General features: G+C 32.8%; 1 protein-coding gene across 1 annotated transcript; it reads right to left on the reverse strand.

The window, feature by feature from the left end:
* Window positions 1-14537: 14537 nt before the first annotated feature.
* Window positions 14538-16091, reverse strand: LOC143915671 (uncharacterized). The gene is made up of 4 exons (XM_077436392.1): window positions 15970-16091; window positions 15723-15890; window positions 15535-15651; window positions 14538-15453 (listed from the first exon to the last, which is right to left on the reverse strand). Exons 1-4 carry the CDS (start codon window positions 16022-16024, stop codon window positions 15242-15244), a joined length of 552 nt encoding a protein of 183 aa, XP_077292518.1. The 5' UTR covers window positions 16025-16091; the 3' UTR covers window positions 14538-15241.
* Window positions 16092-16762: the final 671 nt, after the last annotated feature.

Below are 16762 nucleotides of genomic sequence, written 5' to 3' on the forward strand. Positions count from 1 at the left end.
GCCGTGCGATAGATTTTCTCAATATAATGCAAATCTTCGAAATGTTTTTTCTAACCTTCAATTGTGATTTTAAAAACCTGCAAAAAATGTACGAATACTATTTTAATTTTGAAAATATAAATTACTTTAAAATAATGATATCAACTTTTAAAATCTACTACAGCTTTACCCTTCTAACTTTAACTTAGAAAATTGGTTAATTAGTAATGTGTAGTCTAGAGCTAATGTAGATTCAATAGAAATAATGATAATAATAATAATATAAATTATAAACATCCAAAGGTTTCATAGAATATAGTAGCATTCAGGATACATCACGTAATTTCATTTGCATTTATATCTGATTCATTTTCGACCGAAAGTATTGACTGGAGACTAGTAAAATAATTTTCTAGCGTGTTTTCATCAATATCCTTGAGTTTTCAAATGTCATATAAAAACTATGGGTATTATTCTATGGGTTTCCAGAAACGTCAAACATTCATATATATGTATAATTAAAATTATATATATTAAAATTAAAATTATATATATATATAATTAAAAAGTTTGTTGTAAATTTATTCTCCTCCGTTAAGGGTTCATCGACAGCTTCTTCATAGTCAAATTGACGTGCTTTTCTTTTGGCTCCAACTTCAAGTTCGGCAGAAAACTCTACATTCTGCATTCAAGATTCTCTGCAATCTCATTGGCGGCAATTTTCATATGATCATACCCAAATTGTTTATAACGTTTCACTTTTTGTATGATTTCTGATAACATCCTTACACAATCTGAGATAAAATTATAGTTACAGATTTATATAGCTTTGAGACTGAATGTTTTGAAATAAAATATCACACCTCATAAAACTTGCTAATTCTCTTGCTTTAACTTTAGTGTCTGAATCTTTCCTGTCATCTTCTATTTGGAATAATGCATCATAGATTTTTCATAGTTGAAATCGTAATGGTTTTAACAGCGCTCAATGTTTTTAGCGAGTAAATTGTGAAACAATTTTATTTTAGTTTAGTTTAAAAAAGTTCTTGTACAATAAAAAGTGGCGTACGATAAATCATAAATCGTAATATTAAAATGGAATAGCTTTGCGTAAAGATTTTAAATAATTGAATGGTTCAAATTGTATTTTGATTTCGCTGCTTATGCCGCCCCCCCCCCCCTAAAGGTGCCGCCTGATGCAGTTGTATCACCGCACCCTAGCACGGCACGGACCTGCCCGGAGCTCATCTCAGTAAAACTACATATTTAAAAAAAAAATGACTTTGTGACATAATACTATTCTATTAATTTTCAAAATACTGTTCGTCTATTTATTTCCATCCCATCCTATATAAAATTAGTCCAAATAAGGGCCATCAAAGTTTTTTGTTTTTATGAATGTAATATTTGATCAATGTGGTTAGCATTTTATAAGCATATTATGGTCACGGTTCGGTTCCCACTAGTAGCTGTTGGCCAGGATTTTTTTTCACACATAAGTAAGAAATTTCTTTGAAACTTTAGGACTGCTTGACCAGTAGGAATTTATAGCTTTTTACATAAAAAAATGAAACACTACGATCTTTATATTGGATTACATTTGCTGTCTTTTCTTAGGTAATGAAAAATAGGAGTTTTTACACATGCTTGAATGTAGCTTTTTTTTATTTATTTATATATTTACTTTATATATACGGCCGCAAGGACCATTGAACAATAATATTATAAATAGAGCAATAAAACAAAAAAAATATATTTTAATAGTTTCTGCCGTAGTTTTGTCCAAACAAGAAACAGGAAATGTTGTTTTTAAGTAATAAAAAACGACACAAGCACCAAATGACATAGTTTTGAAGATACCAGAACCAGCAGCGTGGAATAATGGTTAGCATATTATGCTTTCGAGCGGAGTGGTCACGGCTCGATTCCCACTACAAGCTGTTGGCTAGACCTTGGTTTGTGACTCCAGGTTGATCGTTTCCTTTCAGACCTTGCCAATTTTTATGATTTTCATTGAAATGGTTCCTGTAAATTGGCATCTCCTTTCCAATCTCTCTTGCAAATCTCAAGTTATTCAGCGTCTCGAGGTTCGCCAATTTCTATCTATAATAAAATGCTACAAAAATTTCTCCATAGATGTCACTGTGGATGATGTTCGTTTGAATTCGCATTGTATAAAATGCTTGTATTAAGTGTATCATTGTATTGTATCTGAATTAGTACACTCGTCGCTTCGGAGCTATCTGTAAAGGTGAGTGTACATGTTCGATTGATATAAATAAATAAAAAAGATAAAATCAGCTGATTTCGCCAACTTGTTTGATTCCTTATAAATATTCCTCGATTTAAATTCATACCCATATTGAGTAACAACAATAATTACATTAACAATGCCTTTGAACTATTCAATGTTAACGTATTCACGAATATTAGAAAATGGATTGTGTCATCGTCGTTACGAAAAAATTTAGTATCTCAAAAATCTACACCGTTAACCTGAATTTTTATACAATGAAAAAAGCGTAATGTTTCAAGCATTACATTGTGCAAATTCTGTGAAACCAAATAAAAGATGCTACACCGTATAGATTAAATTCATAAAAACACACAATTGTCGCACTACATATAATACATATATGTATATGTACATATGTATATTACATGTCTTTGTTCGAAATAATCTAACTGCAATTTTCATCTCTTGTATACAAATTGCGTTTTCATATATTCGCAATGATTTAAATGCGACAGCTAAATTACGCATACGAACCCAAGTTGTAATAACTTAGTTATTATGTAATAACAATACATGTTTTTAAATGCAATTAGGCTAAACAATAGCTGTTGATCATGATATACATACATATGTCAATACAGAATAAAATGCTCTACAAAACGGTTGACAATTTAACGACCACCTGTCAGTGCGACTTGAATACATAAAATTGATCTATCGAATTTATCTTGCGAAGGTTAACTATCTATTTTCTTATTAGAAAGTTTCGAATGCAACACCTGGTTAATTGTATTACACCCATGTATATGTAATACCTCAATATCTGCCCTATCTTTGAATTCTCGCCTTGAAATCAATTACATATCTACATATAAATATGTTATTATATACTAGTGGCCAGTGTGCACACAATTATGCACTCGGTGAAATACCGCAATTTGGATTAATAATTTAAAATTTAATTAATTTTTTTATTGTTTTTGTCGGCCGATCATGTGAACAAAGTAATATGCCGCGTCTATTTCCACAACATACGATTCCAAGGGGAGAAAGAGAGACGGAGCGAACATTAACACGCACGCAGAAACGCGGGTACGCACGCACGCACGCACGCAATAGATAATTATTATATACGATATATATGTATATGTCACAGTTAAATCATTTCCATTGGGTATAGCTCAGTGAAATCATATCCAATTACATTTTCACTTGGCCCTATTAGTAAACTTACAATTTTTGACCGTTTGGTGATAGTGCTTCGCCGATACGAATCGCGCCACCCACGTCACAACCCCGCTCCTTTCCATCCCCAATCCGTTTCCGGGCTTGCGCTCAAAAACCCTCCCCGCAACCTCGCTCCTGTCCATTCCCACTCTTCTCATGTTCCACTACCTGTTTCGATTTGGTTTTTTGATGTCGCATGTGTGGGACTGGATGTGGAAGCAAACCTATAATTGATCCTCAATTCACCTTTCACAACCACATCAAGACATTCGCTGACGTTTCCTTTCGTCGGCTTGGATTTGTCTTGAAATATGCTTGAAATATGCTTTTATTCTCCAGCCACTACGTGGTAGTACGTCATGCCCGTTATTGCTGGAACAGTTGGGACTTTATGTCCCTAATAATATGTGCGTGGTAGACATCATCATTTGATGGCTGTACCTTCTGCTCACACAGTTCTTTTTCTAATGGCTCCTATTCTAAGAGCAATTCGACTTCTCAATGATATCGTTGGGCTGAGCTTGAATGCGATATTTTCCACCTTGGTAAGCGTAGATATTATATTAACCTATTTGTCTGGTAGTCTGCACTCATCATTATTTTCATAATTAAATGTGATATATGAGTGGAATTTTGATCTGCTCTCTTCCTTTGGGCCTCTCAGGGATGTTTTGTATTTGTTGGTGGTTTTTATTAATTGGAACAGGCTGTAGGTGCAAGATATTCCCTTATTTGTATTTAATACTTGAAATTTTCATTTATCCGCTACTAATTGAATGCTTTATTGTTTTTTTTATTATTATGATTGTGCGTTTTTTTTGACTCACTGCTTGAGTCAGTGAAATTATAGTTTCACTTTTGAGATTATAATTCACTGACAATAACAGTTTCACTGTAACATATGTACGTATATAACATTTTCATTAGAAATTATGTGTACAAACATTATCGTATTTGAGATCTGATAAAGTGAAATACGCGGAAATCTTATGATTTCGAATGAGTAATTCAGAACATGTGCTCTATACGTGATTGTCAAAATGACTATTAAGGTGTGACTTTTGATTTAAAATTGAATGTGATACCACGGATTCGGAATTCAATTTCAAGTATAATCGACACATTATTTAGATACACCGTATGAATATGATGGTTGAATTTACATTATTCTTTCCTAAAGTTGTACTTGATTCGCTTGAGTATTGCTTAATTAGTTCTAAACAAACCGTCCATGTTTCAAAGTAATTACTGCACCTTGAAAACAATTCCCGTTGAGTCTTATATGCAGAACTCAGACCAAATTAAAACGTGTCTTTTATTCTCTATCTCTTCACATTTCTCAACAATATCGAAGTATTATCCCAAATGAGTGCAAATTCGTATTGTATATGTAGCTTTGCATGCCATGGAGTTCTGTGTAATTAGTAAAAGTGACACATTCCATCATTATTTTCAAGGATTACTATCAGTTTCTGAATAGTAAAGTATAATTGAAACACCATTGTTCATATCTCATAGCCATAGGCATAACACTTTTAGATCAGCAACACTTTTTCGATTATCAAATATATTCGGCCATACACTCATGATCATTTTTTATTAATTTCAATAAAGTACATTATATATGTACATATGTATGTACATATATTTCCAATACTCTATAAACTGTCATCAAATTCCAATGACTATCAATCTCTCCAGGTTTTCAGATTCAAAAATACTTTAAGCTGATATTATAATACTAATAAATGTATGTATATTACGCAGAAATGCACGCCAACAGCAGTACACGGAAAAGACTACTTCTATTCATACTATACAGCAGCAAATGTTTCGGCACGTTCTGACTTGTTTCGGCCGAGTGCAAGGCAAAATCCGACTACATATACATTACAGAGCGCAACGATACGGCGCAATATTGCTTGCGAAGAATCATCGAGCCAATAATGTCACAAAATGACGCTTCCGAAAATATTCATATGCGCATGCGCACTTTCGTTGCGCCAATTTGATGGAGGAACCGCTTCAAAAATAAAATTAGATAAATTGGCAAACTCTGATAGAAAACGATTGACTTCCAAATATCGAGTCACTTCCAAACGATTGACTTCCAAAGATCAAGTCACAAATATCCAAGTCTGACCAGCAGCATTGATTATACTCGGAATAAATTCTTTTCAAGCTCGATCAGCTTACGGGATTGAACCCGGCGCCCTCTCGGTGCTTAGTATTAACGCAACCACCAAGCCATGCTGCTGGTTTGGTGATTGCGTTATTGGTGACGTGTGGTTTTTCCCGGCTTCGCACGATATTTGTACTATAAACCGCTTAAACATGGCTAATCTAATAGTAAACATTCATTTATTTATTTTTATTAAATTTATTTGAATCTGGAATCCGGATCCGGAACTGAAGCAAAAATCCTGATCTGAAACTGAAAAAGGAATCAAGAACCGGAACTGAAAAAATAATCGGTATCCAGAACTGAAAAAGGAATCCTGATCTGAAACTGAAAAAAGAATTGGGATCCGAAAGTGAAATCCGGAACTGGAACTAAAAAATGAATCCGAAACCGGAACTGAAAACGGAATCGAAAGCGATATTAATATAGTCATAGAAAATTTTTTTTTTTTTTGATAACGTCACGCATTCTACGACCCAAAACTTACAAAGTCTCTTTTGAAATTATGTATATATTAGACTAGTTGAACCCGGTATGCGTTGCAATGTCAGAATAAGGCATGCAATTCCCGTTCCCGTTCACATTCTCGTTCCCGTTGCGTTCCCATTCCCGTTCCAAGTGATTTTTAGAGCTCAACAACGTGTCTTCAACGCCGTGTCGTCATAAACCAACTGGTAACGTGGTTACCAACTAACACATTTCCTTGACTTGACTTCACAATGGCGCTTTAAACTTTCGCCTCGGTAAAATCCTAATTACCAATACTATTGTTAAGAGGTTTTTCCCGTTTTTTTTTCACAGTAAGCTTCCCGGACATGCATACACCAAATCCTGAAAGATCCATCGTTATCGGTTGAGGGGTTTAGGAGCCTATACGAGACAGACAGACAAACAGACATTCAATTATATATATACATACATATACATATGTACATATGTATGTATAGATTAGTAAGATTATTGGCAGTGGCGTAACTACCACGCCCGCAGACCCCGCAATGCGGGGGGGCGCCGAGGCTTGGGGGGCGCCGCAAAGCGGCGTGCCTTTTTTGCAGATTTTTTAATTTGTTCTGTAATTTCTTTGCAATAATTTTTTTAAAAACCTCTGTTATTTTTTAACCTATTTGCATCTCGTTTTGTTGTATTTACATATAGCTAACAATTCTCTCTTATTCTTGTATATATTTTTGTTAAAATAATGTGTTAAAACAATAAAATAAAATTATATAAGGCGTAAAAACGTAAAAATTTATAAATTTATAAATTTTTAGCTGTCAACATTAACAGGTGGGAAGTTTTTAAGGAAAATTCATCATCAGTTACTTAAAACAGATTGTGTGCTGCTAGTTGGTCGTCCAGATTAGACTCTATTAATGCACTTCGATATATATGTAGGTACATATATGTATAGATGTTTTAAAATTCCTTACAGAAATATTTTTAAAAAGTAAAAGAAATGATGAACAATCAAAAGAAAGTCACAACATCGTCTTAAAGTATTAGTAATGATTAGTATTAAATTTTAACAAAACAGTCGTTTTTGCCAATGAGTCCAGAAAAAAGTTTTTCTACGTAAAAAAGGTATGAATTATTAATTTAGAAAGTTATTTTGCTGTAAGGAAATAATATGAATATATGGGGGGGGGGGCGCCTTAAAATATTTTGCGGGGGGGCACCTGGAATTCACGCTACGCCACTGATTATTGGTGATTCTGTCTTAGAATCCCCTGGTTAGTTTTTTTATAATATCTGGAAGTAATTTGAGCTATGTAGGGTATACGTAGCACTACATTTGAAGAAGCAGGTGAATTTACTTCAACCCCAGTAATTTTCGTTTGACTGTTATACATACATAGCTACCACCATTTGTTAACAACTCCATTCAATATCTGCACCTACGTGAAGGAGAGGCTTTCAATGCCCAAACCTCACATCTCCATACGAATTCTTCGATTACTGTAATACAGACTGGAAGAGGAAAGAGGGAATAGTGAAGGGGAAGGCAACGTCGAAGCTTTGAGGCGAAACCTCATTTCCAAAGGCATTCAAAGACATTTAGGTGTACGTGGTGCAATTTATCTTGCGCCGGTGAGCACGGTTGCAAATCTTCAAACGTCCCCCTGGGAACCCGGGTTACTCCGGTCACGCCCCGGCCAGTCCCGTTTGAAAGAGTCCAATCCAGCAATATGCCTCGTCCTCGACCATTCTCCACTTGGACGAATTCAATTTCGAACCTAGACTCCATATAAGCACATATGTGTGGATGTAAATATCCAGGTGGTTACCTACTGACGACAAGTCATACGTGCATTCTATGTATTGTGCAAAATATGCACATAGGTAATATGCGCTGGAGAAGCGTGCACCTTGCCACAAGTTTGAGCAAAATTTTTGACGGAGAACTAAATCTTTCAAATTGGAGGTAGCCGTCTATAAATCCAGAAGTATCTTTTTTACGGGTCTACCTCACGGGTCGGAATGTGAAATTACCGAAAACGCAAATATCAGAAGGCAAAGATCGAAAATCAAATGATCTTAAGTCGAAAGATCAAAAAAAAAGGATGCATGGTAAAAGGTACATACTCACTTAATTTGCGCGAGCAGGATACAACAGGAACAAGAGGAACAGGCTTTTCCTCCCTTATTCTGCGCGCGCACATTAATACGAGAGGAAAAGCCTGTTCCTCTTTCGAATTTCGATCTTTGCCTTCCGATATTTTCATTTTCGGTAATTTCACATTCCGGCCTGTCACGGAGACCGCTTTTTTACATACCTCCTTTACGTTTCACTTACGATTACAATTCAGGAAAAAGTTTGCCTCTTAGCCGATCGTTTTCATACTTTGCAATATTGCTCATTTTGGTCATCAATATAAGTAAATGGATCCTCCACCATTATGATGGTGCAAGAATATCGTGTAAGACGCGTTTGATATCTGCCCGGCGAGATAGTCGTTGACGTTTATCCATCGTTTTTTTATTAGTTTTAAACATAGTAAAATAAAATTATTGTTTTTATTCAAAATAATAATTTTATATACAAATTATAGAAGAGGTATGTTTTTAAAAAACTTTTTTTTTTTTAATGTATAAATTTTTCATAGCAACTATACTTAGATCGTTGAAATACTTAGATCATAACAAAAATAATAGTAACGGGGGAACATAGATCCAGCAGCATGGCTCGGTGGTTGGGCTTTTGCCTAGCACCGAGAGGCGCCAGGTTCAATCCCATGAGTTCACCTCGATTGAAAAGAGTATATCTGTAATGCTGCTGGTCAGACTTGGATATTTGTGACTCCAAATCGATCGTTGCCTATCAGAGTTTACCAATTTTTCTGATTTCATTGTTGAAACGGTTCCTCTATTAAATTGGCTAAATACCTTCCTACCTACTGTGTCACCACTATTTGAGTATGATTAATCTAATATATAATTTCTAAAGAAACTTTGTATGTATGTTTGTTTGTTTGGTTCGTAGAATCCGTGACGGTCATTTTAATTAAAAAACATATGAATATTCAAATAAAATAAAACTATTCAAATAAATTTAAATAAAATAAAACTATTCAAATAAATTTAAATAAAATAAAACTATTCAAATAAATTTAATCAAATGTTTACCACTAGATATTTTAGTGGTTTATATTACAAATACCGAGTGACGCCGGGTAAAACCACTAGTGTACAAGTCAAAATTCATAGATGTCTCGTTAGTTTTCGGTGTCTCTTAATTCAGCCATTTATGTAATAAAAATGCTGCATTGTTTGTAATTGGCCAGAAAGACGCATTGAAGTTTACCTTTTAGGCCTTCCTGGTATACATATATGTATTTAAAAAAACATTTAAGAGAATATCCACTAAGTGGATTCGTGGGTGAACAATAGAGACCCTGGATTAGGCTAACGGAACTCAGTAAGTACCCGAACAAAGGATACACTGGAGCTCTCACAGACCTGGCGAGCTCGTGCGTAAACAATAGACTCGCCAGGGTAGACCTTTACGTGCCTAGACAATAGACTAGGGATCGGGGAAGCTGTGTTGAGCAACTTGTCCTTTATAAAGAGGTGCACACGGCAGATCAAATATTCTGCAGTAAGTGGTCATTCTGTGTGGACCTCCCGAATCGATGAATAAATGCTGTGAAGTGACTTGGGAGAAAAATAATTGATACATGTATTAAAATAAAATTAGATGTACATATATTATAATAATAACAAACAACAACAAAGTTGGAACCGGAATCAGAAATAAGAATCAGAACCAGGCCCGAAACTTAGATAGTAATCGAGAGTCGGGACTGAAATAGGAACTAGAATAGGAATCGGAATCGGAACCGGATTTGAAATGGGAATCGAGAATCGGAACTGAAATGGAAATCAAAATAAAATAGGAATGAAATACAAATTTGTCATAAAAAATCATTATTATATTTGAATTTAATGAGTCAAGCTTAGTACAGATTGATAGGTTCCGCTCTGCTATTTTCTATACTATACAAACAATGGTGAAAACTATATAATAAGTGAATTTTTGTAAAACAGAAACTATGATGCCTTCAATTATGCAAGAAATCCGTAACTTAATTGTACATATGTACATTAATATAGTAGGAAAATCTATTAAGCCCCATTGGTAGCTGAGGTATTTTGATCATCTATGCATGTACATTGCAAGTAGAACCTTCATTACGTACTTCACCATAATTTACTTTCTAATAGGTTTGTTGAAATTATAATTCAAGCTAGTTTTGTCTTTGAGATATGTACATACATATATATGTTTGAGTGATGAAATACGGTACGGTTTGCTTTCGTAGGATGTCGATTTTGGTCACTTTTCTGTAAGCAAAAAAGCATCTCTTGTACCAACTCAAAATGAAGGCTGTTTCAAGTATGTTAAGCCTATATGGGTTACTTTGAAGTCGCAGCATGTTTTATTGTGCAAAAATACGTTTCTATTTTTAAGTTTACAAGCTCGAACACCCTCTTGAGTGCGGTCAACTCAGATAACCTTTTCACCCACGCCATAAAATAGAAACAAACCTCGGGAAAAAAAACAAATATTTAAGCCCATCTTGGAATTGGAACACTATAATGACTCTGCAAAAGAAAATGATATATTTTCTTCGCTTTTATATAAAAAAAACTTACTTAGTGTGAGATTTAATAAAATTTTAAATTATGTACAGTTCCGATCCAATATGATTTACATTAAATTGTATAGGTAAATGAAATATCTCAAAAACTGATATAATTTAATTGAATGTAAACCTAACTAAATGTCTAATAATCATATTAAGTGTTTGTATAAAAAATTCACACATTGTATTGAAAAATGAATGACCATGTTTTTAGGTTATGTGACAAAACCAGGACATTTTTTCAAAAGAATGTTTCTTAACCTTCCAGCGGGCGCGCTGTCGTAAAATTTACGACAAATGCACTTTATCGCATCTTCTACTTTTACCACTTAGTGATAAGCATCGAGCTTCGAGCTATTCGAAGGTCAGTGTTTCCCGAAACTGCAGGGGAATCGGTTGTGCTTAGAAGTTTTTGTGAGTCATCGATATTTGGGAATTTCCGTTGAGTCCTTTACATGCAAGAAGCATTCTGCAGTTGAGGTGGTTTGTAATAATTGTAAGGATGAAAATATTAATTCTGACTAATAAGTAATATTGATTCTGATTAATAATTCTGACTAATGATCGAATAGGTCGATAAAATATTTTGTTTTGAAATGTTAGCATATTTAGAGTGTTGTTTTGGTTTTTTGTTTAGAAAGTAAAATATATATTTTTTGAAGTATTGTCATTTATCATTTTTCATAACCTTACAACATTTCCTTAACATTTACATAAAGAAATCACCATTTACATAAATAAAACACCATTTACATGGAGAAAACTTGATGACGTAAAATTTACGACAAGCGCCCGCTCAAAGGAAAAAACTCCGCGCGCCCGCTGGATGGTTAATATGTACTTGAGTTGTTAAAAACGTTAATGAATGTTAAAAAATCATAGAAGTTCATTTATGAAAATAAAAAAATCAATTTAAATATTTAAAAACAGGCATTCAAAAATCCTTGGGAACTTTGTGTTCCTATAATACACCTATTATTTAATACTAATCTATAGTAATGTATGAGTACTTATAGACCAGACCAATTACAAAAATCTCTCTTCTATTATACATACTTTGTAAATGTAGGTAAGGTTTCGTATTAATAATTATACAGTAATATAAATTAAACTTCAAAGCAGCTTAAATATAATGAAAACTATGTAGTTATATAGAGTAATTTATATTTAAAATATGATATGCTAGTGTTATGCCCGCTGAAATATCATCACATCGATATTGGCATATAAGGCTATTTAATAAAAAAAAAATTAAAAGAAATGTGTCGGTCCTGTGTTCGATCCGCACATTTTGTTTAAATACCTTTTAAATATATTTAATTTCATTGTTTAATATGAAAAAAATGCTAAAAACTACTTACCTACCTACATATAAACAATATAAAACACCAATAGAAAAATTAATTAATTAAATAAATTTTCAATAGATGGCGCAAAATGCTCAGAGACTTTCCTAGTGGAAGCAGTGGTAGCAAACAGTATATATAGAAGTTTTTTTCTTGTGTCGGGCCTGTGTTCGATCCGCACGTTGTCAAATTTTGTTTAAATACCTTTTAAATATATTTAATTTAATTGTTTAATATGAAAAAAAATGCTAAAAACTACTTACCTACCTACATATAAACAATATAAAACACCAATAGAAAAATTAATTAATTAAATAAATTTTCAATAGATGGCGCAAAATGCTCGGAGACTTTCCTAGTGGAAGCATCGGTAGCAAACAGTATATATAGAAGTTTTTTTCTTTCGTTATTATGTTTGTATTATATGCGTACATTTTGTTGGCAGTGTTTTAGCTGTGACGTACATATGTATATCGAATCGAAACAACTATTATAGTACGGCGATATTATATAAGTACATGATACCTAAAAAATGGGTCTACCTCACGGGCCCGAATGTGAAACGCCGGAAAACGCAAATATCGGAAGGCAAAGATCGAAAATCGAAAGATCTTAAGTCGAAAGATTAAAAAAAAGGGTGCATGGTAAACGGTACATACGCAGGATACAACAGGAACAAGAGGAACAGGCTTTTCCTCCCGTATTCTGCGCGCGCACATTAATACGGTGGAAAAGCCTGTTCCTCTTGTTCCTGTTGTATCCTGCTCGCGCAACTTAAGTGAGTATGTACCGTTTACCATGCACCCTTTTTTTTTGATCTTTCAACTTAAGATCTTTCGATTTTCGATCTTTGCCTTCCGATATTTGCGTTTTCCGGCGTTTCACATTCGGGCTCGTCACGGAGACGGCTAAAAAATATATGATATGAAGTAATTTATATTCATAAATTCAACAGTTTGAGTAATGTGAGGATGTATTGCGCGGTTAAGTCTTCTGATGGAGGGCATGACAGGACATTTTTTTCTCGAAACGTTATCATAAAGGCCTCGATCAATGGAGTCGTACGATTGGATCGGTTATGTATTTTCCTCGCGGGGCTTTAATTTATCATCGTCGACCAAGGATTTATCTGAAGCGCAGAAGGCTCGAATCTGCGCACCAAACGAACCTTGAATGGCTGACATCAATTTACCAGATCACACGTATGAACGTGTACCCATCACCCACCACATCCCAACTATGCCATTGTCATGTAGTATGTACATACATACATATATCGACGATTCCATGCATCACCTTGAGTAAGAACATAACAATTCCACAAGAGCCTATAATTGTCATGTGCTATTGTTAGTAAATATCACATGCCTACACAAAAATACTCGTGTGTGTGGTCAATGCATTCCTGCATTTATATGTATTATGTTAAATTCTATTTATAATATTCAAACAAGTTGTTAATATAAGTTGTCAGAGTAACCATAGTGGTTCAGTTAAATTTAGATCATGATTCCTATTGATCAGAATATCTCAGCCGAGCAATAGGAATTCCTTTTTCTCATTACCAAGTAAACTTTATAGATACAGTCGAATTGTCTAGTGTTGCTCATGCAGGTGAAAATGTATTATAAGAATTGTAAATAGATTTTTGAGCTCTTTTTCCTATTATGCTGTACATTAACATTAGAATAATATAATACTATGATTACTAACAAAATTAAATTAAAATTGTAAAATAGAAAATTATCAGTAGATCAGTAGCTATTAAAATATATATAAGATGTATTGTGAACATAATTTCGTAATAATAAAAAGCATTTAAAAATCAAATGTCCACTCTGGTTCGTACATGAGCATACTAGTTTGTTTATACACGAACTATTGGTTTCAGTTCAAGTGCTAGCAGTCAAAAGCTATCTTCAAATATACTTACCAGGTGTTGCATGAAACTTTTAGCTGTCAAAACTTTTGAGATGTCAAAGCGCCAGGTATTCAAAATCCTATGGAAACCACAGTACAACTTTAATGTAATTTCTGTTTCTGCTCATATAAAAAGCATTGCAACCCAGGGTAATCATACACAAACCAGCAGCATAGATCAATGTTTAGCATGTAATGCTTTCAATTGTGTTATCACAGGTTATATCCCGTATACTGCTGGCCAGACCTTGGATATGTTTTTTTATGTTTTATATGTTCCGTAATGTATGTTTTATGTTTTATTATGCTGTACATTAACATTAGAATAATATAATACTATGATTACTAACAAAATTAAATTAAAATAGTAAAATAGAAAATGATCAGTAGATCAGTAGCTATTAAAATAGATATAACATGTATTGTGAACATAATTTTGTAATAATAAAAAGCATTTAAAAATCAAATGCGGGTGAAAGTTCAAAATAAAATATATCAAATTTGGTAGCAAATATAAAATTTAATGTAGTTTTAAATGGCACACAAAGGAACATTAATTTTATATGTATTTTAAAAAATGATCATTTAATTTATACCTATTCTCGTCAATATTGTGAATTTATTCCAATTCATATTTCTACCTCAAAAGTGCACCTGAATTAAATACTCAAATGTGTTATTAAATACATTATACATACCAAATGTTAATAAAAATTACATTTTGTAACATAATTATAAACTTGTGGTTTTAATTAACCACTAGTTCTACATGGATAACAAACAGTTCTTAAGCTCTATAGTTTCAGATTTCAGTTCTGTTTATAAATTCAAAAGAAACTCATAGACCGTACCTTCAGAATTTGTATTCAAACTCAAAAAATTGCTTTGAAGCCAAAGATTTTATGATTTGATGCAACCAATACATCTCTGAGATTAGTAAAAATGATTTAATATGGAATATAAATATGCCAATTTTATTTCTTATTTACATATATAACAATATTATTTCAATAAAATAAATAAATATACATTTATATAATACTATCTGGTTATTGATTTATATTATACATGTAATATAATGTTAAATCAATTTCACAATATCAATATGTATGAGACACTTCACAATTTTTACTATAAAATAAATTACTATTGCTTTTTATGCATATAAATAATGGTTAGCATTACTTTTTTGTATTATTTTTTAATTCTACCTATAGTAAGCAAGTAGCAAACCTGCTAACATAAACAATGACAATGTCAAAACGCTTGTTGACCCAGAATTACATGGAAAGCCAGGATTTGAACGACATACACAAAGTTTTATCTCTCTGTTTCCTATGTAGTTTGTGTAACATCCCGACGTGACACTCTGTCCGTTGTCTTCGACGACTTTAGTACACATATATGTAATGTTTTCCCCTGTAATATAAAATTCAATCAATTGTAATTCATTTAATTTCCTAAGTTTGAATTCATATGTACAGTATCTTCAACACTCACAGCCTCCGTCAAATCTGTATGCATAGGAGGCACAAACTTCATTGGGAGCTAGCATACAAGTCACATCTGCATCATGGTTATCCCATAAGAAACTTATATTTGGATATGAACCGTCAACTAAAACACAATTATAAATGTTATTTCCATTTCAAAGTCCAATAAATTCGATTTTATATTAAAAACATTACATGTTAATACTAAAGGATGTCGGCACGGTATTTCATCTGCCAATCTAGTTACTTCGTCGCAGGTAATGTTATCGAATCCAGTTGTCTCGTTGGTAAATTTAGGACCCATCCATGAGAAATTAAAGCAATATCTCTTTGTCGGGTTGATTAATTGTCCATCAATAATAACTATAAAGTAAAATCACCATAAATTTGAGTTATGCACACACAAATCCATGACCCACAGAGACAATGTAAATTTTCATACCTATTAATAATCCAATGGACAGAGTCACTAGCACAGCCCGCTTTACGTCCCACATTTTAAAAATATTACACAAATCACATGTAAAATTGAGTATGATGTACTAAAAAACCCTAGCTGTAACTGAATCATTTCCTTTTTAAAGCAAGATATCTTTTATCTCTCCATTATCAACATATTTCTTTCTGATAATAATAATTGAATCATTGTTAAAAGATAATGAATGGAGCAATTCACAATGTTTCTTTAATATTAGCCGGTAATTGATAAAATTATTTTTATCTTTCATCTTCATTATTAATTAACAATAAATCACCAAACGCATTTTCCAGCCTCTAATCTAAATATAATTCTAAATATTAAAGTAAAGAAAACATCGTAATATAATCCATGTTGATTTATTAGAAAAGAGAAAATGTTACATTGATATATTTTTCTTAGAGAATGAAATCTCAATTTTTGATATAATGAACTGAAACTAAGGATTTTTTCATGTCAAACATCAGTTCATTGCATTTTTTTATCTTTATGTATTTTAACTGGTTCCGCGAAAATTGGTTGGACACTTTAACTTAGTAACTTCATGCATATTTTACATTATCTTCTTATTAGTCTCTCTAGTTTTATACCCTAGTTCCTGTAATGTTCATAAAACTGTAAGTACTATTATGAACTGTTTATATAATAATCGGAATTAGCTTATTAATTCATTCATCAAAATAAAAAATGTGTACAGATATAGTACATAAACATTATTTTTAATTTTTTAAAATAAATATTTTTAAATTCTCTTAAG

This window comes from Arctopsyche grandis, chromosome 8 (assembly GCF_051622035.1).
Source record: "Arctopsyche grandis isolate Sample6627 chromosome 8, ASM5162203v2, whole genome shotgun sequence".
Classification (NCBI taxonomy): domain Eukaryota; kingdom Metazoa; phylum Arthropoda; class Insecta; order Trichoptera; family Hydropsychidae; genus Arctopsyche; species Arctopsyche grandis.

Excerpts from the sequence above, each read along its gene's own strand:
- LOC143915671 (XM_077436392.1), bottom strand. The coding sequence starts at position 16,024 with ATGTGGGACGTAAAGCGGGCTGTGCTAGTGACTCTGTCCATTGGATTA. Across the intron at positions 15,891-15,969 it reads GTCCATTGGATTATTAATAG|TTATTATTGATGGACAATTA; the intron begins GTATGAAAATTT and ends TTTACTTTATAG. Across the intron at positions 15,454-15,534 it reads ATACAGATTTGACGGAGGCT|GGGAAAACATTACATATATG; the intron begins GTGAGTGTTGAA and ends TTTATATTACAG.